The following is a 27,371-nucleotide window of genomic DNA, read 5'->3' as shown; positions in this document are numbered from 1 at the left end:
CATATACAATACACACACACACACACATGTCCCTCCATATTCGCTAGGGTTAGGGGCACCAGACCCTCGTGAATATGGAAAAAATGCAAATAACAAAAACACCATGTTTCTACCTGAGAGGACACCTCTCTAGGAATCTCTAGGTCCTCCAGTGGAACTCTGTGGTCAATGTCCAACAGACACTGGCCATAAAATTGCACTGGAGGAGCTACAAATGTCTAGTAGAGTATTCTCTCTAGAAATCTCTAGGCCCATACATTACTTGTACACTTAAAATAGGCTTCTGTGTGCCCAAGCTTCCTTACTGTATTAACCTCTATCATCCAGTTTATAATATGCATGAAGCAGAGCACATAAGCCAACAAGCTGCCTTACCAAAGACAGTTACAGGAAAAGGAAACCACTTAGTAAAAAATGCTACCCTGTTTTCAGTTAAGATGGTGTTGAGGGATTTCAGTGCAGGAAGGGACCACTCCTTCTTGACCATGTGAAGACAAAGAGCAATGACAGACAAATAATAAAATGAACGTTTCTGTGTGACTGTATGTGTGAGAGAGCAAACAGTATGCATGTGAGTGAAAAAATGAAAGAGCATGGCTGAGGGAGCATGACTGAGTGGGAGCGTAGCTGTGTGTGGGACAATATGTGTAAAATTTACACATGTGTTAAGTATTAAATGTATTTAAATAAAACTGTTCTAATTTGGATAATCTCATTTCCTTATAAAATGTTAAAAATGTGACTACACATGAATGTACAAACAAACCTATGCACACTAAACAAACAAAGTATTTTTATTCATATTCTACATTGAGCGGGAGGGCACAATATCCTCTTGTAGATGTAAAGGGGATCACAAAGGATAAAAAGTTTGAGAACCACTGAACTACTCAACATAACCATCCCCAAATTTCTATTGGAAGAAGAAATCTGAGGGAAAGGACATCCTGTTCTAAAGTATGAAAGCGGCTTGGGCAATGATAATTTTGAACAAACAGCAAGAAAGGAAAATATTAAAGCAATTCTCCTTCCTGTCAATCCTGTTTCCAACTACAACCTTCAAGGCTGCTCTTCAGTTAAAAGGATTTGCCAGAAACTTGTTTCTGTGTTCCCTACTTAAAAACATGTTTCACATTAAGTCACACTGACTTCAAAATCATACATCTAAGCATAGTATTATAAACAAATTCTGACAAACTTTCTATTTTCTAGACAAGAATTGGGGGGGGGGGGGATCCCTGCTTACATTTGCAATCAACTTCAGTTTACATGAGTAAGACCAAAAGGGAAAATATGCATTACATTAACTTCTTTTAGAAAGGACCAAAGCCTAGACATGAAAAGCCATGCCAGATCTATTGTTAATTGCTGCATTATGTTACTGTGGACTATTAAAGTGCCGGTATTTCTTCTGAAATGACTGGAACATTTAAAGAAGAATTGCTTCTATTTTTTAGTATTTTTAAAAATGTACACTTTTGGAAGATTTTTTTATATATTTCACACTGCTGTACCTCAGCATACAAAAAAGACAAATCTTGAGCAAATATTAAATGAAAAGCTAGAAATTCAGAGGAAGAAACAGATCAGACAGACCCCCTACTAATGAGAAAAAGCAGTCTGATAAGGCGAAAAGAAAGAGCTTTCTTGTGGAATTCACAATCTGGGATGCTAGGTTAATGCCCTCTATGACACCATTTTTATGCAGGGTAAAGACTTTGCTTGGGCAGGCATTCATTTTATCAGTTTAATCTCCTGTATCTGTCTGTTTTTATCATTACTGTACTGCTGTTGCCATTTTGAAATTTCTTATATTTTATTACTGGATTTAACTGCCCATCTCCTTTTCTTGTGTATTGGGCCTTTAGATTTTAAGCCTGAGGGCAGGAAACTGTCTAATTACCAATTTGTAAGCCGTTCTGAGAGCATTTATAAAGAGTGGGATATAAATACAATAAACAACAACAACAACAACAACAACAACAACAACAGCAGCAGCTCCTGCTTTGTGTTGCACAAGTCCCAGGAAGGTGAAATAAATATTTTCTATAAATTAAATAAAAATAAAACATTTTTAATGACTGCCACTAAAAACATTCATATTGGCTACCTGCAATATTATAAATGCAAGTAACTGCCCTTTGAAGCATAGAAGGGTAAGATCTGTGAAAACACAGTCCAAATAATGTCAGCTGAGTGATAAAATTTTGCATTACAAATATTCACACATTGCAAGAAAGACTGTATTAGCATCTTACCTGTCGTATTATACTTTTTACACAACGGATGGGAAGGCCCTGATAGTTGGACTTGATTATCCATTTTAAAAGGTGATGTCCAAGTACTTCAAAAACCATACAAACATCTGAGATTTAATTAAGGAATAATGGCCAATAATTCCATTAGTCTGTAACCATCATGGAAAAAAATATTACAAGTAAATATTCTATATTTTGACTATGTATGCAACAAACACAACTAAAGTATGCAAGTAAGCCTGGTGCAGATGTAATATAAATTGGGACTAAAAGCCTCTCCTCTCAACTCCCTAATCTTCTTTAAATTTAGAACATAATCTGAAAGATGTTTCCAAAATAATTTCTAATAATCCCACAGTCATCAAGGTCATGGGTGTTATAGTCTGAAAGGAACTTTTCCAAACTATAATAAAGTTATGCCTGACAATCACCCAGGATGCTGTAAAAGAGGGATCGGCAAAGAGGGGCTTGAGCCCACCAAAAACAACGTTGCACTGTTGCTTCAACAAAATGGAACCCACAAAACAGACCATAATAGAGTTTAATTGTGTCAATTAGTCTGGTCTAGTCTAGTCAGGTCTGGTTGATGGTTCTACTTATAGAGAAGGGAGTAGGATAAAGAGTGGTTCAAAGCCTACTGAGCTTGAAGTTAACTCACACAAGGTACTTTATCTCTCTATGTTTCTCAATAAAAGTTATTGTTTTGCAGTGGTTGACTCTGACTGGACTGATTACTATAAATTGTAAAGAGTTTACACACTACCTAAACTGGTTTATGGAGACACTTGGAACTCTTGCCCTTATACACTTAAGGGTAGTGTGAAAAAGGTAAAAACAGGGTCCATATTAGTGACAGGGAACCTTCTGAGGTTGGAAGGTAAAAGCGACTTAGCTCTTTCTGAAGGTCCCATCACAGTGAACTACGAGGGTTTGTAATGCTCTGGATTGTGTGTTAATGAGACTGGTTGTATGAAATGGTGATAATATGGTTGGGCAGCTATTTTTATACAGCTCATTGTTATACATAAATCTATGGATTAGTCATTTTAAAGGTCTTGGATAAAAGGTAGGGTGATAAGTTAATGGTGTCCAAAGTATGTGTTTTGGGAACATACTGCTGTATGCTTCCAGCATCTTGCTATGTGCTTCCAGTAAAAAGTCCAATCAATTTACTTTATTCCTACAGCAATAATGCTTTATATTTCATTTTAATATAGTAGGAAGATCTTATTTTATCAGGTGGATGAGCTATAAGCAGAAAGCAATAGTTACCATTAGACTACTGCTAAAGATAAATACACTTTCATACTTATATACACCACCAACAAGATGTTCAAAAAATAGTATTATTATTACAGTGATGTCTATGAGGTTTTAAAATCCACTTATGTAAGAGTCATTCATTTATTCTTGGTAGTCATAGCAAAGTATAGAAAGGGATATTGTAGCACCTTTGAGACTTACTGAGAGAAAGAAGTTTGTAGCATAAGCTTTCGTATGCTACAAACATGAGAGGTTTACACACCAGCCTGAAAGGCCAGTTGGGGGGAGGAGTCAGGGCATAGCATCTTCATGACACACACCCTGGCTCCGCTCCAGGATGCCATGCCGTGCGCCGCACCACATGTTGTATGGCATCACAGAGCTCCTCCAGCACTGCGTCCACATGATGCAGCAGTGAAGGAGCTGTGGAATTATGGATATCGTGGCCTGGAAAGGCCAGATCGGGGCTGCTGTGTGCAGTTGCCACAGCCCCGATCTGGCTGAAGAAAGGGCAGCTGAAGGTCATCCCTTAGGGTTCGTCTGCACAGCCCGAGTCTACTTCATCAAATGCATGGAGTGAAATACCTATGTACAGACACTGTAGGTGTAAATAGTAACATAAATACAAACCTGTGGGTATGGTGATGGCATGCCAAGTTCAGTCATTGGAAAACAGGAGTGGGAGGCAAGATATTGCTTAATGCCGAGATGAGAAGATACCCATATGAATGGTGGAGGGAATTTTTGGAATATAGTATATTGCCAGCTTAGAACCAGAAAGCAGATGTGATAAAATGGGCAAGAAAGTCTCCTGAGGCTGGAGTATTAACTAGTGTTCTAATATGTTTAGTGTGCCAGGAAACCATTGCCCCTGTTCAATCCACTGTTGATAGGACTGGAGCTTGTGGATATATCCTAACTCTGCTGTTTCTCTTTCCAATCTCCCCTTGAAGATTTCGTTTTGTTTTGTTGTTCAAAGACTGCTTTTCTGAATTCTGAGATGGAATATCCAGGAAGCCTCACGTGCTCTGCAACTGACTTGTGCATTCTTACTCATAATGTCTGTTTTATGGCCATTTATTCTCTACACAGACCAGCCTATTTGCTTATTGTAGAGTGCTGAAGGGCATTGTTGATAGATGGCATATATCACATTATAGGATGAACAAGTGAAAGTACCTCTAACATTGTGGGTGATGTGATTAGGTTGCATGATTACATTTCCTGAGTAGCTGTATGGGCAGAGGTGGCATCTGGGTTTCTGGCAAGGTCTGTTCCATTTTTCCCATCCATGTTGTGTGTCCTCCTGTAGATAAGTAACTGTTTGAGAGTGGTAGGTTGTTTGTAGGCAAGTAAAAGCTGTCCACCAAGATCTTTTGAGATGACAACATTATTGTCCAGAATAGGTTGTATCGATGCTATGTTTAAGTGATCTCAGCTGGGAGCTGTATGTGACCATTAGTGACTACACATTTACTTGGGAAATATAATCACAAGACTTAATCACATCACCCACAGTATTAGAGGTACTTTCACAGGCCTATCCTCTAATGTGTTATATGTAATTCTCTGTCTACGCTGGGAAAACAGGCCAATTTAGTATCAATGTAGTATCATAAATTTTCCAGGAACAGTAAATTTATTTTAGAGGATAAACATATGATCAAAATATAATATTTAAAAACACATAGCACTAAAAAAAGAAGTATCAATCACTCCCTTCTCTGCTAAAGAAGCCAATGTACATAAATAAATAAATAAATAAATAAATAAATAATCCAGTGTTTCATTCTGAAAACAAATAAGGTTTGCCTGTCGTTTAAAACCAAGACATTAGTTAAGGGGGTAGGGGAGAGAGAAAGATACGTATGCCATTCATGCCAGAAATTTTGAAGTCATCAATTAACTGTACAACCATGTCTTTATTTGGATCATTAGGGTCACTTTCACGAACCTAAAAAAAAAGTTGGGAAAAAATATTTTAAACAAATTTAATTTAAACTGATCTGAAATATCACCATTTAATTACATAATATAATCAAACAACATAATTTAACCATTTTTTTCATGGACACTTCAGCTAAAAAAAAGTACTTTGCAATTTCAATTTTATTTGTTATGTTCTGTTTAACTAATTTCCAAGAGAATTTCCAAAATTACTCATCTGTTTAAAAAAATTACCATCACAGTAGATAAGCACAAAATATTGCCACAATACTTACACATTTAAGCAATTTTATTTCATCCAAGGCTGTCTCTGTATAATGTTGAGCACTTTTCACTACTTTCATTGCAACGAACCTTTTTCCCCTTTAAAATAATAAGTAAAAGTAACTGTCAAAGCCAGAACATTTTGCTATTTAAAAAAAACAACCACAGAACAATGAATACATCTCCCCACTAGAAAAAACATGTTGGTCATATTTTAATGATATTCAAGTGACTGAAGGACAGCTTAAATTTATATATAATGGGCCCTCCACATTCGAAAAACTGCAAATAAGAAACACTATTTTTTTTAACCTGAGAGGACATCTCCCTAGGAATCTTGGTCCTCCAGTGCAACTCTATAGTCAATAACTGCCAGAGGTTGGCACAGAATCACACTGGAGGACCTATAAATGGCCAGAGAAGTGTCTTCTCTAGTAATCCCTACATCCTCCAACGCAACTCTATGGTCAACTTCAAGGAGAATTGCACTGGAGGACCCAGAGATTGCTAGAGAGAACATTTTAATCAAATCTGCAAATAATCAAATCTACAAAGGTCAAAGCCACAAATGTGGAGGGCCGACTGTACATACATACATACAATCTTCCAATAATAGGATGCAAAATAAATTTTTTACCATCTGAATCAAAAGTATAATTATCATCAAAGTATCATCAAAAGTACGGTTGACTTGTTATACGCTTGTTATACGCTGGGGTTTGGTTCCAAGATCCCCCGTGGATAACAAAATCCATGTATGCTCAAGTCCCATTAAATATAATGACATAGCAAAATGGAAAAATGGAAAATCAAGGTTTGATATTTGAAATTTATACTTTTGTGGAACATTTGCAAACCGTGGATGCTTGAATGCGTGTATAAAAAATCCATGTATAAGAAGGGCCGACTGTATAATTATAATACTGGCTGATGAAAACAACTGAACTTCTGAAATGGAAAAACTGAAATGTTGGCCGAAGAGAAATCTCTGAACAATTTTAAGAAAAAATGGGACTTGTTGATAAAACACTTACAGTATCACTGGGGATATGAATCAGTTTTAGGTTTTATAAAATAAACAGAGTTGGTATGTTACAGAGGCATAAAATATATTACCATATATAAGGAAATATAATAATAGTGGTATATATCCATCAGTTGAGGGGGTCAGTGGTGTGTTTTGTTTTGTTTAGTAGTTTAGTTAAGTTTGTTTTTGTTTTAGGTTATTGTAGTTTGCATATGCTTGCTTTAGATATATTTGTATAAAACCTGTTTGTGATTGTGTGAAAGTTTAATATTTTTTTTAAAATATAATTATAATAAAATGCTTGACCTTTGTAAAATACAAAAGATAAATCTTGTTTGCAGTAAAACTTCCTCTTAAAGTATGTGTATTCAATATGTGTATTAATGGTTTGTTTATGAAAATATATTCAGATTCATAAGTGTTATAAATCTGAGTGAAAGAATGGACAATATTAATACTCCTGTATTATACAGCCTACAGCAAATAGCAATGTTACATAATCCCATTGAGATTCAAATCCATTAGCAAGTTCAAAGAAAATAAATCCAATGAAGTATCCATTAGAAAGTTAGCATGTGAAAAAGTGTATATCTTACTGCATATCCCAGCATAGCCAGACTGTAGAGAAGTGTCCCCATCCTAATTTCCTGATGACATGATATCGGCCATTAAATAGATCTCCAATTTTCACTGGGTGATAGCCTCCTTTCCGAATATATGAAATAAGACACACATAAAATCAGCAATTTTTAATTACTTATAAACATTAGAAATTACAGTTTCCAGTAGAGCCAATCTTTCAGGGAGGCTCTCAATATAAGAGAAGATATATATATACACATAAAAGACCAATATCAAGCATAAAACCAAGTTCTGCCCTTATCTATCCCATTTTACATATTCCCTACCAATCACAATGCTCCATCCTGCCTTCCAAACTCAGGGGATTTTCATGTAAAATCATGTGGTAGCTGTGTTTTGTAAAGTCCAGCTCTGTTTTTTTTTTTCTTCATTCTACAAACTACTCCAAAGGCAAAGAAGTCTATTCCCAACCAGACAGAAGATTATTTGTTGCTGACCTATAGGTTTGCAAGACTTTAGGAAGTAATCAAATCACAGATCTATAATATATCTTTGTCGTATAATTTTAACATGATTTTAAAACCTAAATATGAATAGGTTTATATCCAAAGATATTGGATTTCACTCTGGCCTTAATATATACTTCAAACAGCTAATAACGAATAAACTTTCCAAGTTTTTTGAAATACAACCACACAAATGGTTGTTGTGTCTCATCTCCTTCAGTCCTCCACAAAGGAGTCCCAATACTATTCATGAGTTTCAAAGTAAATACACTTCTCAATCTATAATCTGGCCTCTGTTCCTAGCTAGTATGATCTATAAAATACAGGGTTTCAAATAAAGGACATCATCCCCGAAACAGATTATGGCAGTGGTAATGAATTGGTTGCTTGTATCAAGAAACATTGAGGATCTCAAGTGTCCTGGAAAGCACCCCAGAGGACAAGATTCCTGTCATAAGGAAAGAAGATAGCTTGGGAATGTGAATCTAAGCAAGGCCCCTATGAACTGCATCTGTTGAAATGTTCTAGGTGGGATTCTAAGTGCAAGTGGGGTTCTTGGTTATTTGCTGTGCTGCCATCCTATGTGCCTCAGCATGTAACATTATTGTAACCCTACAATCTTCATCGGGTAGCTTGCTGAGGAAGGATAACAGCTTCTAACACAGAAATTGCTGATTTTTCCTATGAAAGCACTTTAGTGTGAAATGTGGAACAATAGGGCAGATGCTGAATAGAATTTGCATCCCATGGCATCAAGCTTCTTGCCCTCCTTGTCTGCAGAGGTCAAATGAAACTTTTGTGACGACCTGGATTGTGCTGTATCAACAAATATAAGATTACGCTTAGAATGTTGCACAAGCCACTCCCACCTGGTTTCTACCAATTTACATAGGCCCTCTATCTTCAAGGTTGAAGGAACTGAAGGAGGAGTTACTCATGATTTCCTGTCCTCTTAAAGACAGCAGAGAAGAGGAAAGGAAGCTAGACACAGTGCCTGACTCTGCAACCTCTGAAAAACCGAGTCTTCGGCCACAAGCTTTGATTGATGAACCTGCAAATTCAAATTTCTTGCCATAAACAACAAAAACACAGCAATCTAGTCAATGAAAGACTGGATGCCAACAGTAGGCGAAATAAGATCACATTCACCCCCCAAAGCAGAGGGAGCATCACTTATGGGTTTAACATAAGACACTGAATCTGAGTCAAACACATCTTCAGAGGTGGAAGTGTCCACTGTTGAAATGGCTTGAGATGGGCAAGCCACAGAAGGCAAGAGAAAACCAGAGTATGTTTTATAAAGAAGAAGATATCTAAGGGGTATGAGATGGAAGAGAACAAGCCTGGGACAATGATGGTTGAGTACTGAGAGGAGACAGCTGATGTGCTGGAGAATTGCAAGTTGATGGAGAAGCTGGAGAGAGAGATCAAGGGCAGCCCAATACTGAGATATACAAACTAATTCACGATGTCAAAGAGAAGTGATTAGGATCTTCCAAATGTCAGAAACATTGACAGTATTGATAGTCCTGACATTGATAATATTCTGGAGATGATGACAGCTCTGGATACCCATAGGGAGATTCCATCCTACAGGTATTAAAGCAGGTGTATGAGTCTTCCCTCTCATGTTACTGATGAGGGTTCCAAAGATACCAATCAGAATATTAGAGACTTACGACTTAGAGACAGACATTGACAGGAACTCAAGGTAGTCAAACTCATTCAAACTCCACAGGAGAGACAATGCTGGAGTGAAACAACCCTTCTTGTGGTGATGGTATCAGCAGAAGAGAACAATTTAGAGGAGAGGGAGCAGCATATTGTCTAGAAGCTGGAGGAGTAGGGCCCCTTGAACCTAAAAAAAATCCATGATTTCCCCATCTGAAGTGTTGTGTACCACAAAAAGTTGTGGTAATTTCTCCAGTGGAAGAGCCACGTAAGCCTACTTGATCAAATGAGGTACAGGAGTCAACCAAAATTGGAGCTGAGGATTCCCTCTCAGGCACCAGTGCCAGTGGCTCCTGCTAAACTGGAGGTGGAGAAACCTAATCCCACAGGGCTTGAGTACCATGCTGAAGGGGACTGGAATCCCTAGTTCTCTTTTTCTTTTTATGCCTCTTCTGGGGAGATTATTGACATGTGGCAGACTCTGGAAATGGCTCTAGAGGTCTTCCCAGGGTAAGAAGCACATGAATCCAAGCAGCCAATTCCTCAGTGGGCCAGTCCAAAGATTACCCTCTGGTAGAGAACAAGGATGTTTCCATTAAGGAACATTTCAATGCAACCCACACCAATGAACCTAACATGGTCGGTACTGATTAGGCACAGGAGTCAAAGGAAGAGAGACCAACTGAGGTCATATGCAGAGGCCTGTTTTTCGCAGCCTGATCAGATGCCTTCAACATTTTCTCCCAAAGAAGAGCTTTTAAGTGGCAGTATGGTTCCTTCAGGCCTGTGAGGTAAAGGCTTGACAGTGAGATGAAGCTCTGACATTATGTCCCTTGCTGAGGCAAAGAAGACACCTCAATGCCCATCTTTCTTTGGAAATTTTTCTCCACAAGAGGCGCAACGTTTAAAGGTGCTGAGGTGGTTATAAACCCCTAAAGATAAAAGTAATCAGCCAAAGCTGAACTAGGAGACAAATCCAGAACAGAGACAATGAACGAAGGTAGGTCTAAGCCAAGTAATACACATATAAGCAGTCCAATACAGAAAACCAAGACAAAATGCTGAGAATAGTAATAGCAAGTACATTTCTATACTGCTTATCAGTGCACTCCCTAAGCAGTTTAAAAAGTGTAAACTAATTGTCACCAACAATCTGGGTACTCATTTTTAACAACCTCGGAAGGATGCAAGCCTGAGTTGAGCTTGAGCTCTTTTGCAACTTCGGACCTTTACTGACCTCAGAAAGATGCAAGCCTGAGTTGAGCTTGGGCCCTTTTGCATCCTTATGGTTTGTGAGTGAGTGGCTACAATACAGGCATTTAACCACTGCGCCACCTTAAGAAGAAAGATTAAAGTCTGCAAATCCAATCCAAGTCAAGCCAAATTCAGACAGAAAAGACAAACTCTCAGAAAGACTCCTAATATGTTGCGGTGGGCAAAAATGGAACTGAGGGTTTATGTGGGAAGCACACTAGCCAGGTACATGGGGAGTAGATGTTGTTACTGCCAAAACTCATATTGTGCTGTCCTAGAAGATTCCAAAACATGCACTGCCGAGGAGTAAATGACCCATTTGTGTGAGTCACAGAGACCACAATTACACAAAACCATGTAAGATTCACATGATATTGCAACAACAGAGGCAAGTTCTGGTCCAGCAGCAGAAGCCAGTACAGTGCTAGGAGGCTCTGAAGCAAAGCAGCAGCAGTTCTTCACTCTTTTAGCAACAGTAAAAGCACACAGGATCTAACTACAGTTGGCCCTTCGTTTGCATGGGGGATCCGTTCTGGACTTCTCCATGGAAACAGAGGCCCATGCGTATTCATGCCTCATGCACACACCATTAGAAATAGCGGGGAGTCGCCCCTCCCCGGATAGTGGAGGTCGCAGATCTCAAATCCGTGAGTTAGGAGGGGCGACTGTACTTTAAACCAAAGTTAATTTTCATGTTGGAGGAATATGCACATGCACTACTAATCTCTCCTTTAGATTTCTGGAATGCGCTCTACTTGGGGCTACCCTTATACCAAGTTCAGAAGCTTCAATTGGTTCAAAATGCAGCAGCCAGATTGGTCACTGGTACATCTAGGTTTGACCATATAACACCAGTGTTGAAATCTCTTCACTGGCTGCCAATTAGCTTCTGGGCGCAGTATAAAGTGTTGGTTATTACCATTAAAGCTCTACATGGCTTGGGCCCGAGTTACTTGCAGGAACTCCTCTCCCTACACAATTCGCCCTGCACACTTAGAACATCTGGGAAGTATTTATTGGAACATCATAACACTAGGTTAATGACAACTTCCCATAGGGCATTTACTGCTGCCGTTCCAAAATGATGGAATAGCCTACTGGAAGAGATCCGTCTTATCACTACCTTTAAGAAGGAACTCAAAATGGATCTCTGCCAGCGGGCTTATCCACCGGACTCCATATAAAAGGTTATGACGATTGCTCCACTCCTGACTATGATTGTTGGCTATTGATGAATTGTTATTTTAGAGAACTAATAGGAATGTCAGTTAATTCAGTATTAGTGTTTTATTGATCGTATTTTGTATTATTGTATCATTTTTACTGATGTAATCCTGCCTTGATCATTGGAAGAGGCGGGAAATATAAATTTATTATATTATATTATTATTAACATAATTTAAAGAACATGTGCACCTACCAATGTCAAAGTTTTTTTTAACACAAAATTAATATACTATATCACATCAAACCACTGGATACACACACACACACACACACACCTCATGTTCCACAAGGATGCATTATCTGCATCAGCAATATCTTTCTAAAGCTTTCTTCCTAAAAAGGCATAATAGCATACAATGCACTCCAAAATATTTTTTTGCTGGATGTAGTTTTAGGTCTAAGGACATTTTCCGTATTTCTAAAACTTTACTTTACTGGTATATTGCTTATATTCATTTATTTTTCTAAAGTGCTGACATTCTAAACAATCACTATGGTGATTCTCAGTCAGTAGGATATGTCCTCTAAGGCCAGGCATATTCAGATTACCAGGGAATATATATAGTTTGAAAAAACATACTTAATATGGGTAAGTTCTAAGTGTTCTGTCTTTTCTGATATTTACTGTAAAACTCTACCAAGGACATAAGAGGAAGGCGTATTGGGCAATTCAACACAACACAGAACAGAAAATGATGTGTCTCATACAATACACAGATAGTGCATGGTACTGAAAAAGAAATAGAAATTTAGTGGTCATTCTTCCAGAGTATTTTTAGCTGTCTTCGCTGGGAAGCATTGGAAATTCTTTCCTTTGTGAACAAAAACCTGCAATTCTCCCCTCTCCAACAATGTGGTATTGCTTGCTTTTTCCACTGCCATTTTTTGGAAATGATCAACACTACTGACCAATCAGGACTTTTTTGTGTGTATCTGCTACAGAAAGCAGAATTCCTGAAAGACCTCTTACAAAACATTCTGAGCTGTTCCAGTGAAACAATATATTTGGTAGCCAGTTCACCAATTAACATGTTGACACTGTTCATGCATGCTAACCTTTGCAATAATCTGCAGGATCTTCTTGCTCTTCATCATCAGAACCCAGAATCTCCTCCTCTGGCTCTGGAGGGGCTGGTTCTGGCAAAGGTGGAGGTGGTGGCGGAGGTGGTGGTGGTGGAGGTACAGAGGGAACTTTTTGCTGAGGCTCTGGCCTACAAATGGAAAGCAAAACATTAATAAAATAAAGTATTCAAACAAAATATGTTTTGAATACTTAGCCACTACTCCTTTCTTGCTCTTTTATTCAACAACTTCATTGGTTTAATTCCTTAATAAATGCATTTTATCAGGACAAAAGAAACAAAACCTGCATACATATAAACAAGGTGCACAGAACTGCAAAAAAAATAACAATATCAAAATCCAAATGTATTGTGAAACTAACTGCTGTGTGAGAGAGAGGGGGGAGAGAATGCACATATAAGTGCATACGTGCAAGAGGTAATGTATCTTTAACAGATGTCCAATCTGCCTGTCAGCACCACAGTATCTACTACTTGTGAAGTACAAAAACATAGATCTGACCATGCTAATGAACAATGTATAAAGAGACCCCACAACAAATAAATATGGCACCTGGCCACCCTCTCACACTGGCTATAACTCTGAAGATGGGTTTCCTGTTCATTTTCCTAACTTTGGAAATTTTACTCCAGCACAAAAATAATTTAAGTGCATTTTATTCCAATAGGTCAGAATTCAAGGGCTCAGGAATTATTGTAAAATTTCTAACGATTTTTTTAAATAGGTAGTGACCACTGGGAAAAACTAGCAAAAATACAGTGTGATCAAGGAATAATATTTTTAAAAAGAAGCAGAATACCATAAGACATCAAGTGAATATATTTAGCTGAACACAAAGCATGCACATCAGCACAGGAGGAGGGCTACCTCATTCAGAAAGACTGCATCCAAAGCTTCCTTTTTTAAAATAACTATGAGTCATCACTTAAAATGGTAAAACTAAGGCTTAGTCACAGAGGCAATCTTAGTTTTTTCATCTAAATGGGATCTGATTCACATATTTTTATAGTTCCTTCCAAGCTAGAAAATGTTGTATCAGAAATACTGACATTTTCTAAACCAAAGAGTGAGCAGAGTAATCCTTGTCTGAAAATCTACCATGCGGGGGCACAGGAGGATGATAGGAATTGGTAGAGATGTCTCTCTGTTAGACTCTATTAGCAGAAGGACTTTGCTTCTGGGAAAGTTTCTGCATTATATAGTACAATGTAATGGTTTGAGCATTGGACTATGTCTCTGGCAGACTAGGAGTCAAATCCTGGCTCAGCCATGAAACCCACTCCATGACCTTGGGTAAGTTATCAGCTTCGGCGGATACACCAGCTGCGTCCCTACCTGGACCGGAGGGACCTTGAAACTGTGGTACACGCTCTGGTAACCTCTCGTTTGGACTTCTGCAATGCGCTCTATTATTATTATTATTATTATTATTATTATTAAACTTTATTTCTATAGCGCTGTAATTATACACAGCGCTGTACAAAGTCGGTAAAATTAGGATTAAATAAAAGCCTGCCCAAGGCGTACATTCTAAGATAATAACAATTAAAAGAGGAATAGATAAAATTACCATATAGAAAGGAAAAAACAGATTAAAAACATCAAATATCAAACAAATCACATCACCTCAAATATTGTCAGACAGCCAGATAACAAATTCCCTGAGAACGCTTCCCTAAACAATATGGTTTTCAGCTCAGCTTTAAAGCTGGTTAGGGAAGTGATGAGCCGTGCATGCAGAGGAAGAAGGTTCCAGGAATGAGGGGCAGCTAGAGAGAAGGGACGGATCCGGGACGGGGCAGAGGAGATCCTGGGTTGAGAGAGGAGATTTTGGCTACCAGAGCGGAGAGTGCGAGTAGGGATGTAGGGAGAGAGAAGATCAGTTAAATAAAGAGGGGCCAGCCCATGCAGGGCTTTAAAGGTGAGTAGCAAAAGTTTGTACCTGATGCGGAAAGGAAGAGGGAGCCAGTGAAGGGAAGACAACAGAGGGGAGACATGATCATAACGGCGAGCGAGTGAAATAATGCGTGCAGCTGAATGCTGAACAGAAATTAATGGGTGGAGGTGAGAGAGAGGAACCCCTGCCAGGAGGAGGTTACAGTAGTCTAATCGTGAGACCACTAGGGCATGGACCAGTGTCTTTGCGGTAGAAGCTGAGAGATATGGACGGATTTTGGCGATATTATAGAGAAAAAATCTACAGACTTTGGCTGTAGTCTGGATCTGTGGGATAAATGACAAAGAGGAGTCAAAGATGAAACCGAGACTGCGGGCTTCCTGGATCGGCTGGATCGAGATGTTATTGACGGAAATAGAAAAGGAATAGTGAAGGGTGGGCTTAGGAGGGAAAACAAGAAGCTCAGTCTTGGACATATTGAGCTTCAGATGCCGATGGTGCATCCAGTGGGAGACAGCTGTTAAACAGGATGACACTTGCTGCTCTAGCTCTGGTGAAAGATTAGGGGTGGAAAGGTACAGCTGGGTATCATCGGCGTAAAGATGGTAGGAGAAACCAAAAGAACTGATAAGTTTGCCAAGGGAGAGTGTATATAAAGAGAACAGAAGGGGACCCAAAACAGAGCCCTGAGGAACTCCAACAGATAAGGGGACAGAAGACGAGGTCTGACCACCCAAGACCACTGAAAAAGATCGATCTGACAAGTAAGATGTGAACCAATCGAGAACAAGGCCCGAGAAACCAAGGTCAGAGAGTACATCTATTAGGAGACAGTGGTCCACGGTGTCGAAGGCCGCAGACAGATCGAGTAGGACAAGGATAGAATAAAGGCCATTTGCCTTGGCCCGCAAAAGATCATTCGAGATCTTAGTAAGGGCCGTCTCTGTGGAGTGCCGTGGGCGAAAACCAGACTGGAAGGGATCCAAGAATGGAGTTGGTTTCAAGAAACTCAAGACAGCGTGAATAGACGACTCGTTCCAACACCTTGGAGAGAAAAGGAAGAAGAGAGATTGGACGATAGCTAGCCAAGGAAGAGGGGTCGAGAGAGGGTTTTTTCAGGATAGGGGAAACTAAGGCATGTTTGAAGACTGAGGGGAAGGAACCCGAAGAGAGAGAGAGATTAAAGATATAGAGGAGGGAGGGTAACAAAGAGGGGGCTATAGAGATTAGAAGACGAGAAGGAAGTGGGTCAAGAGAACAGGTGGTAGGTTTGGATGAGTTCAGCAGCGAAGAGAGTTCTTCCAAAGAAACAGGAGGAAACACAGAGAGTTTATTAGTAGGAGGGGCGAGGAGATTAGTGGTGGGAGCCAAATCACATGGGGCAACCCTTGTACCATACCCGGAAGCTACAATTAGTGCAGAACATGGCAGCACATCTGGTCACTGGTACGTCCAGGACCAGTCATATAACACCGGTGCTAAAAGATCTCCATTGGCTGCCTATTCGCTTCCGGGCGCAATACAAGGTGTTGGTTATGACCTATAAAGCCCTAAATGGCTTGGGCCCAGGGTATCTAGAGGACCGCCTCTCTCCATACAATCCGCCCCGCACACTCAGATCTTCTGGGCAGCAACTTCTAAGAGTTCCAGAGGCTAGGCTGACATCTACTTCGAGGAGGGCCTTTACCATCTTGGCCCCGAACCTCTGGAACTCGCTGCCCGCCGAGCTCCGCTCTGCCGCCTCCTTAGCCCAGTTCAGGAAGGGGTTAAAAACCTTATTATTTGAACAGGCCTACCCCTGACTTTTAGCCCCTGACCGCCTCCTGACCTCTTCCTCTATGTCAGCATGGCCACTGGCATGAGTGTTTTTTAATTCTTTTTCTGTGTAATTGTTGGTTTTAGTGGAATGTTTTTATTGTATTTTGGGCGGTATATAAATAAACTTTTTATTATTATTATTATTTATTTATACTCTCTCAGCTTCAGGAGAAGGCAATGTCAAACTTCCACGGAAGAAACTTGCCAAGAAAACCTTGAGAAAATGGCTTAGGGTTGTCATAAGTCGGAAACAACTTGAAGGCATACAACAACAACAATAACAACAATGCAGTAAATGTTGTGATGTGCAGATAAAAGCAAGCTTAACTTGTTTGCTTAGAAAAGCAATATTCAAAACAAGATGCTCTTCACTAAACAAGATTCTCTTCACACCACCACCCCAAAAAAAGTTTCATTATATTAAGGTATCAGAAGTGTGCTAACTTTTTAATGTATTCACAAACTAAAGTACAATTATGGTTCCATCCTAAAAGCTGATTTAAGGTAAAGACTGCAGAAATAATAATCTGCTGGACAGAGTACTAGCAAACCAGTATGTGAGGACAAGACTTCAAGAGGTTTGGGCTAATGCTACCTTCCCTCAATGATTCTTTCCCTTTTATCTTTCTAGTCTGAGGCAAACCATAGTCTTAACCAATAAATTATAATATTCATTTCCTTTCATAGGGTAGGTAGAACAAGTGCCACCACTAGAACTATGGTCTTTCAAACCATGAAAAGAGATGAAATTGCTGGGAGAAAAGGAAGGAGCTTCTTTGAAAGTCTTCTTGCAACATCCATGATTTGGTATTAAGTATAAACCATCCAAATGTCCTATTTAATCCAATTTTTTTATTCCCATACTGCTAAAATGTCAACTTTGTTTTAAAGGTTCTAGTAAAATCCATAAAAGAAAAACATTGAAGGACATTAGTTCTACATGTCTGTGCGTGTAAAATCCAGAAACCAAAAAACAAATGAGCAAAAACAGGACTTTGGGTGAAATGAAGTCCTAAGATGAAGGGGTAGGATGAATTTGCCCTAAAAGAATGTAACTTGTGTAACTTCAAATAGTTTTTGACTTATGGCGAACCTAAAGTGAACCTATCACAGGATTTTCTAAGGCTGAGAGAGTGAGAATTGGCCGAGGGTTTTCCATGGCTGAGCAGAGATTTGATCCCTGATCTTCGGAGTGGCAGTCCAATGCTCAAACCACTATGCCACACTGACTCCTACTCCCATAAGAATCTGGTATAAAGATTAACTTGATGTAAGATATGGTAATAAAACAATAAGCAGAGGCAGATCAGATAGTCTGAAGATGGTTCATAGAGTAGTTGCGTTTTAATTAATAGGTTTTAAAAGCTGACGTTGAACAATGAAACATCATACACAAGCAGTAAGCCTAACTAAAATTACCAGGGTTCCTTGGCAAATGCCACTGATAGATCACTTACACCGTAGAGTATCTGAAGATCCTAACAAAATGTCAGAGGGGAATGAAAAAGGCTAACTTAAAAGGATCCAGAGATGCAAAATCAGAAACAGGGGTAGGGTGGGACTGTCCCATTACAAGTGGTCAGCCTCTATAGGCAGTACAATATACTGGAAACAATAATTTATTGTGGTACAGTTATGGTACAGTTGTTCCCTGAATAGCAAGGGAATGTGAATAGATGGCAAAGCATGCTAGCAACTGTGACTCCTAAGAGGACAGCCTCTTTTTATATAGGATTTCAAAAGACAAAAGGGAGGGAGGGAGGTAGAGTCCTCTCCCTGCAACCTTCTCCTCACTCAGTTATCTATTCCACACACACACCTCAGTACCTCCTGCTCTCAGGATTCATCCAACTGTACCAGGAGGATTTTACCCAGTAAAGATGACTTAATTTCTTTTGGGAAGGAAGGAAGGAAGGAAGGAAGGAAGAGATCAAGAAAAAAAGAAAATAAATCAGGCTTTTAAAAAAAGAAGGTATCATAGCACAATAATATAGCACAATAGACAACAAATGTGACTTTATGAAATCCAATCCACCCACTGATGATGTATACACCCATTCATAAAATCAACCCTAATAACTACATGAAAAATGCTTCATAATTCTTATCAGCAAACCAATAATTAACATTCAGCTTTATTTAACACTGGGGACAATTAGACAGACATAATTTTTCAGCAAAATGTGCATTATCACATAAATCACACTTTTATATTATGTATTTTCCAACATATTTCAATAATCTAATGCTCTATATATCAAGCATTAAAAGATGGGATTTCATCTTGTCTGTGTAAGAGAGAGAGAGAGAGAGAGAGAGGAGTGATAGTATATCCAAATAGCAATACTGTATTTATATCTCTTCCTATATTCCAGTGTTTCCATGACAACCAGTTCAGATGTCTGTTTCCATTTCCAAGCACCAAAGACAACTCTAGGTAAGCAGAAAATTGGCTCTAAATGTGCCTTTTAAAGCAGGGAATTTTTACCACGCAATGTTACAAATGAGGGCTCTGTTGAAGCTGGCATCTTAGTCCCTGAAAGATATGTCACTGTTCTCTTGCTTCCAAACCATGTAGTATATCACCTGTTCACACTATATACATCTAGAGCAACAGTTACCATACTGAGCTCAAATGAATTAATCTAACAATCTTTTCCATTCTATATCAAAGTCATCTGCCAATTTTGCATGTTCCAATATATATACATAGGGTCACCATATCTCCTGGACAGCCAGGTTCTATCCCGATTCTAGGCATGCCACCCAAACTATCATTTGGCCTACATTCCAAATTTTCCCTTTCTTTCTTTTTTTTTTTTTAGAGGCAAGTTAAGAAAGAAGATAGGAGGTTCATTTCAGATGTGGTGCTGGAGAAAAGTGCTGAAGATCTTGTGGACAGCCAAAGAGACAAACAAATGGATCAAGCCAGAAATCTCCCTGGAAGCCATGATGACAAAACTGAGGCTGTCGTACTTCGGACACATCATGAGAAGGCACGACTCACTGGAAAAGACAATAATGCTAGGAAAAGTGGAGGGAAGTAGAAAGAGAGAAACGCTGCATGCTAGATGAATGGTCTTTATTAAGGAGGCCACGGGTATGAATGTACAGGGACTAAGCAGAGCAGTGGAGGACAGATGGTTTTGAAGATGTCTCATCCACAGGGTCACCATGGGTCCAGATCGACTCAAGGGCAGACAACAACAAAAGACTCTAGCCCTCGTAGAAGCTGAGATACGGAGTAAAATGTGGATCAAATGTTTCTGCAGGAAACAAGTACACCTGAGAAATTCAGATATAAGGGAAGCTAAAGGGAGTAGTGTGAGTGCAAGAAATAAGCAAGAAGTGCACTGTGAAGGCACAAAGTGAGCAGAGAGAGGGAGCAGAAGAGAGAGAGAGCAAGCAGTGTGAAAGGCAAAACCAGTATCAAGAGAGGCAGGTATGACATGAGGCAGGATGCAAGGCAAGGAGATGTGATATCACAAGGTGAGGGAAAGAGTGAAGGGGAAGGATAGGCAGCAGCAAAGTACAAAGTACGAGAGAGAGAAACATGGCAGAGGTATGAGTCCAGAGAAGGGGAAGAATGGAGGTGAGGCGTGTTAGGAGCACAGTGACCAAGGCAAGGCAGTAGCAGCATAGGTCCCTCAGGAATAGTGCAAATCTTTTATCCTGCACTCTGCTTCCTGAGATGGCCATCCCATGATATACTGTGAGGAAAGAAAAAGCTGGGGAAAGGGCAAGAAAAGAGGATAGACACAAGCTTATTAAGAGAGGTGCTTGATATGAATCTTCAGAATTTCAGAAAATGGACCCAATCAATGATAAAGAAAATGTAGTCTTCTTTGATGGACTAACTCCAGATTTATATCTCTTGAGAGCACGATATGGGAGTATGAACTGTTTACTCACACATGACTCCTACTAAATTTAATGTGCATAAGAGAGGAATACCATTTACCTCTACAATGTAATCAAAACAGTAGATACCAGAATGAAGATACAGAAAGGATCATTGTCAAGGATTATAAGAATTGCTGTCAAATATCTGCCACACTGCATTAGCACTTATTTTTTTAAAATATTTTCTTACATTAAGGCAAGTTTTAGGCTTTTGAATAAAAAAAAACCAGGATTTAGTATCTATTCTCTATATATCAAACAGAATCTACCCTTAAAGACACAGTTGCCATAAGCTTTGTGCACTGCAGTCTACTTTGCCATAAGCTTTTGTGCACTACAGTCTACTTCATCAGATGCATGAAGAGTTGCCTCAGTTGGTAGATGTTTACATACATGATTGGGGGGGGGGGGGTAATTAGTGTGGCTAGAGGGCATCTAAATTTTAAAAATTACAAACATTTATCATTATCTTAATTGGCATTAATGAACAATAATTGGGTAAGAGAACAGACATCCTAGCACAGACGAGCTGCTTTAGTGTAACTATTTTGCTGAGAAATCAGAAAGGTGAAAGACAGTTAAAGTAGATTGTTTTCTAGTTATAATAAAGTATTTATTCTATATCTCCAATGGGTATTAGAGCATGCTTTCCCTTTTCTATTACTGCTGTTTGTCCTTATTTTCCTCTGTATCGTGCCCTGTGAATCAGATGGCAATGACTCCCATGCTTTCCCTCTTCTATTACTGCTGTTTGTCTTTATTTTCCTCTGTATCTTGCCCTGTGAATCAGATGGCAATGACTCCCATAGGGTTCCTGTGGTATTTTCATGGACTTGTCTGTACCTTTTTGCCATCAGTTAAAAATAGATGGGGAAAAAAGAAAGAATAATAGTAAACTATCCTTCTGAAGACATAGTTTTAACTTCATGATGCAAGAGGGTATTCAATACCTCCTTGTGCAATGCCTCCCTCTCCCGTGTAAAGGCAGCTTGACAGTACTGATATACACTTTCTACCATTTACAGAAAGGGTGACCATTTAGTGGCTGGGAGCCAATTCAGGCAGCATCAGGTTGCAATACTACAGCTGGGATAAAAGATCAACCATTGTCCTCCCACAGCGCCAGTGTATCCACTGGATATCCAGAAAGGTACTTGTGTTCTTTTTCATCAGCTGCTGAACTGCAGCTGGATGCTGCCAAAGTGCCTTTCACCCTCTCACTTTCACTTCTCACCATTTGGGGTATGTCAGGGGCTGAGAAGAAGCCTTGCATGGAGGGGAGGACACAAAAGAAAATCTCCATAAACATACTCACGGTTATGATCTAGGAGCATCATATAATACCATGCCCTAAAACTGCACATATCCTCAACATCCTAAAATATGTACTCTGCAGTAATAAATGTCCCATTGTTATCATACATTATTCATGTTCTAAAGGGGACAACAGTCATTTCTGTAAATAAAACAAGATACCTGTATGAACCTGCTTTGGAGGTGATCACAAACTCTCTTCAAAAATATTGGCTAATTAATATCTGAAAACTGACCAAACTACTTTTGTCTGAATTTTTATGTTTCTATAAATATATGACAAAATATATTAACATACACATCTAGATACTTTGCAGAAATTTTTTTTCCAAAGAAAAATATTTGAGTTTTTAGATTTTTTGGAACATAAGAAGCACCCTAAGTAATAACTAATTCACCATATCAAGGTAACAAGACAAATGGAAGAGACCAAAAGCCACCTGAATCCATCCCTTTGCTCCAGGCTAACAGCACCACAACTCAACCTACACAGCCTATATGACAGTGTGCCATTATCAACACAACAAGTAGCTCCAGAGGAGGCTCATCTGTGTGCCATGAATCACTCTGGCAAAAGGAATCAATGAAAAGGACCGGGGGAGCATACTTTCCTACCCAAAATACACGTCAAGACAGGCCTGAGCAAAAACTCAGCCACTGAATGATTCCCAAAGGTAATATTACAGTGTGCAACACTTCACCATCCGACATCCTGCTTCTAGTTGTGGCATGCTAAGTTGTTATCCTTTGATGGCCCTCAGGCAAGAAAACTTAAGAAGAGAGGCCTAGAGATGCAGTAAAAAACTACGGTAAACAAATGAACATTCCTCTCCGCTATCACAAAGTAATCAGCATCTGTCTTTATACAGGTTTACTGAAGTGTATGTCCTATAAAGTTCAATGAGGTCTTCTATCATAATAGCATGTATTCTAACTATGATTCTATGTACAGAATTGTAGTCTAAACGTGAAGGATTTAGACAAAACATCAGTGATATATTATGAAAACAGACTGAACCAAAAGTAGATCAACATAGAATGGTGTGATTTTTAAGAAGCTAAGTATTTGAATTTTTTGTACATAATGCTTAAAATTAAAATGTTTGTAGATATGAATTACTAAGTGCAAAATACTACAGTGGGGGGAAAGGTTTAACATTAAACATTTCAAAAACTTTGACATGGCTTTCAAATCATTTTTTATTTGCATGTTCTGTTTGGAGGACAGGTAAGAATCTTATAAAAACAACAAAAATGACAGGAGAACTTTATCTATACCTTGGTTATCAATACACTGTTCAGAAATGTCTTGGCTTAGAATATTTCTAATACGAGCTTTTTGCTTGCACATAAGGGAAGGTTTTAGATATTAACCTGTAATAGACTACATTAGCACATTACACAAAGCCAGAATTTAATTGCCTGGAATTGTGATTTGTTTGAACATCCAAACTGATCTATTTTAAAAAAATATATATTCTTCAGCAGCAAACCCCAATTTGAATCTAACGTTTATTGTTGGTTTGTAAATACTTGCTTGCTTTAACTGTGGTTTGTCATTATTTCAAATGTTGAATCATGGTATCAATCTGTGCCATTCACCAATGTGTACACAAACTATATGGTAGGGGTAGGGAATATTTTTAAATTTTTTTTTTTAAATTAAGGACCTTATTCTCACCTTGGAAAGTGTTGGTGGGAGTCAAACAAACAACTGGTAAGGACAAAACAAAACTAACCATAACTTAGGTGCCCCCACCTGATCAACAGAAAACAGCACAGAAGCAAGAATGGGCTGTGGAGTCCTACTGCTCAGCTAAACTCAGCAGCCTTCTCTCCCTGCTAGCCACCTGAATGGCTGTGGGGAAGCTGCAGAGAGAGGAGGTAAGTAAGATGCACCTTGGACTATTTTTTAGATCTTTCTTAGCATGCAGCAGTTCAGATGGTGGCAGGACAACTGCCATTAGGACTGCAAGGTAAAATGGTCAAAATCTAGTTTTAAAATCAAATGTGCAAATCTGGATTGTAGAGGCCATTCAAGAGTCAGGAAGCACCACTAGCCATCCCTGCTGATGAGGTAGTTAGTTATTGTGGCAGCTCATGCTATGAAAAAAAAATGAGGAAGGAGTAGTTAAGTATACAGGTTGAGTATCCCTTCTCTGAAAATCTGAAATGCTTCAAAAATCCAAAACTTTTTCAGTGCCAACATGACCCCACAAGTTCAATGGTACAAACTTTGTTTTATGCACAAAATTATTAAAAATTATTTCATAAAATTACCTTCAGACTATCTGTATAAGCTATATATGAAGCATAAATGAATTTCATAACTAGATTTGTATCCCACCTGCAAGATATCTCACTAGATATAAGCAAATATTCCACAATCCAAAAAAATCCAAAATAGGAAACATTTCTAGTCTCTAGCATTTTGGATGATACTCAACACGCATTAGAGTGTTATCTGCTGGTTGAAACAAAAGGGAAAGTGAGCATTATAAGAGAAAGGAAGGAAATTGCTACCCCAAGAAGAAGTCACTGCAACAACTGAAATCATAGGGACAGGAGCTTCTATCTTTATCAGTACATCTTCAATTTAAATTTAAAGATAGACTTATATTACATATTTTTAATCTGTTTTGCTCTGCTATATCAGGGATGACAATTGTGTGACCCTTCAACAGTTATTGAACTACAACTCTCAGTAGCCCCAGATAGTACAGTCAATAGTGAGGAATACTGGGAGTTACTGTTCTACAAACTCTGGAGGACCACACAATAGCACCTCTGTGCTACGTCCACACTTCTTATATTACAAGTTTATGAATAGTCCTATCTCCTAAAACAATCCTCAAGCTCACTCAATTCAGTTTGAAAGTGGTAATTTACAAAGCTACACCCACTATATTTAAACGTATGGGCTTAAATCCATTTGCTAGTCCCAACTAGAGTAGACTCACTGAAATTCATGTAAGTAATCAGCAACTGATTCAGTGGACCTACAGTATTCTAGTTGAATTAACTAACTGAATTTAGACACAAGTATGAACCAACAGTTGAGCAAAAGCTGTAGAAGGAATGTCATAGGTTCTAGAAAATAATGTACAGGCCAAAATTCTTCTGTGGAACCCAACATCCAACAGACAGAGAACAACCCCTCGATGAAGAAACAGTAAGCAGTAACTATAAAATATATCAAACGGCAATACTTGCTAGAGTTCTGAGAAACTACATAAACCATACAAACCACTAACTATTTATTGAGAAGCACAGTTATCCTTCTAATCCTGAGGCTGTTTTAGGAAACCTATAACCTATGAAACCTAGAAGAAATACTTATGATTCAAGATTAATCCTCCCCTCTACCTAGATGTCATTACGTCCCATCATGTAGCCCATTTTATGTCTTTCGTAAGGCATGTGTTTGAAATCTTCTTGAAGTATGGCAATCAAGGATCTTTTGGTTGACTCAGTGCTGTATGATACTCTAAAACTATTAACACAGAATCATGGAAAGATACTGTGGAATATTCTGTTTTTCCCTCCTTAATGCATTCTCTATGGTAAAACAAAATAGATAAGAGATAGGAAAGCACAGAGACAAACTTGGAGTAAGTTTTTAATCTTCACAAACAGTGACAACAGTGTGGGAGTATAATAATGAAACCAAGAAAAAGGCTGAAGTACAAAATGTGATTTAATCTGAAAAAATACTCAAAAAGTAGAACTGAAAAGACTGGAAAAATTGAGTGCATTCAGAAACCTGATGACAGGTAAAGTAAAATGAGCGCAGAAATACATCACTCCACAGAAGGCATAAGGGCAACAAATTCTCTACATTACAACATGCTTATAATAGGCATTTGGATAAACTACATGCAAAGCACACTAATTATTCCATCTGTTTTCTTCAGCTCGAAGAAAGTTCAATTTTGAAAATAAAATACAAATCATAATCCATCTGGATATTGAAGTAGTAAGGGCTCTCTTACCTCACTGACCCTGCCATAACCGACAAAGATGGGATGGTGGGATTGCCCCTGAAATAATCTAGAAAGGAAGTACCTTCAACACTCTCCTTGCATCCAACAACTGAAATACTTTCTCCTATGGAAGAGGAAATGCTCAAGGCTGAGGGAAAGCAAAATCAGTTCCTGACCTGTCAAAGGAAGTTCACCTTACACTTAAAATCTGGGTCAGGATGAAGGGCTGCTTTGGGACTGTGAATAATACATTGATTTGTCTAGGATGACGGGCACAGAACAGTTTCCAAGCAACAAAGAATACTAAACAGAAAACCACCCCTTCAAGGAAACACTTACCCCTAACAGCTCTAAAAGGAGGCTGTTAAAAACTTCACCACCAAGTTGAGATTCTAAAGGAAACTGCAAACAACAGGCAAAAATCATATTTGCTGTTATATATACATTCATGTGTGAGTGTATGCGACAGAGAGAGATTAATTTTATTCAAAGCACCCACAGTATCTTGCCACAACATTCAAATATTTCTGTTTGATTAGTGACACATACACATGCATCAATTCAATGCTGGAAATGAGAAGCTAAAAGATTTATTATATCACATGACAGATTCAATAAAATTAAACACTCTTTAGATAATTTCTTCTCTTTTCTTTTTATCCCTCTGTCTCCCATCTTTGAGAAAGCATAGGTTGAGACAGATGTTGCTCTTAGCAGAATGAACAGCACATAGCTGACACCAAGCTAAAAATGGTTTCTGTGTAAAAGCAAATACTACTGATGGTATGACTGTACAATGCTGAAAAGAACTACTGTATCATGTATTGCTCGTATCCCTCCTTCCCAGTCACCAGTCAGACTCAGGATTAGTCTGAATAGATCAGGATAGAAAATCAGACCTTGTCGCTGGGTATCTGTGCATTTTCATTTTTCATTCACTTACTATACAACAGTCATCAGACCCAAGGCTAGTAGCTTCAAAAAGCAAGATACACAAGACTAGTACAATGAGAAGCTGGCTGCTTGAGCTTCCTCAGTTTAGACAAGCACCTTGATCTGTAATTAATAAGGGAAGTAAAAGCAAATATGAAACCCTTTGTCAAGTGCATCAGTTACACTGTCAGTGAATTCTGATGAAAAACAGGTATCTTTCCCTGCATCTACAGAGGGGGTCCACCTTGGGATATCCAGAACTTTGACCTACTTACACAAATGTTTCTTCTGTGTAAGACACTTATTTGGATCCAGATTGTGAAGACTTAGGCAAATTCACTTGACAATTAAACATGTCTCAAGTGGAAGGCAACAATCCAAGTGAGATAAAGCTCCACCCAAGAAAGCAAGACTGGCCCTTCCTCTTATGCTTGAGAGACC

General features: G+C 38.7%; 1 protein-coding gene across 7 annotated transcripts in view; it reads right to left on the bottom strand.

Annotated features, from left to right (window-relative positions):
• The window catches only part of SRPK2 (SRSF protein kinase 2), a 124,256-nt gene that overhangs the window by 28,941 nt on the left and 67,944 nt on the right, over positions 1 to 27,371 (bottom strand). For all 7 annotated transcript variants that reach the window (XM_089524550.1, XM_089524552.1, XM_089524553.1 and 4 more), the window contains 5 exons: positions 13,056 to 13,210; positions 7,356 to 7,464; positions 5,744 to 5,831; positions 5,388 to 5,475; positions 2,259 to 2,365 (listed from right to left, as the gene is read on the bottom strand). In XM_089524550.1, coding sequence (XP_089380676.1) covers positions 2,259 to 2,365; positions 5,388 to 5,475; positions 5,744 to 5,831; positions 7,356 to 7,464; positions 13,056 to 13,210 — 547 coding nt within the window. The remainder of the gene's footprint in view (positions 1 to 2,258; positions 2,366 to 5,387; positions 5,476 to 5,743; positions 5,832 to 7,355; positions 7,465 to 13,055; positions 13,211 to 27,371) is intronic.

Source organism: Sceloporus occidentalis, unplaced genomic scaffold (genome assembly GCF_023333645.1).
Source record: "Sceloporus occidentalis isolate IW3139 unplaced genomic scaffold, rSceOcc1.0.p SCAF_5, whole genome shotgun sequence".
Taxonomy (NCBI): domain Eukaryota; kingdom Metazoa; phylum Chordata; class Lepidosauria; order Squamata; family Phrynosomatidae; genus Sceloporus; species Sceloporus occidentalis.
The sequence above is the reverse complement of the archived record's forward strand: the minus strand, read 5'-3'. Positions and strand labels throughout refer to the sequence as shown.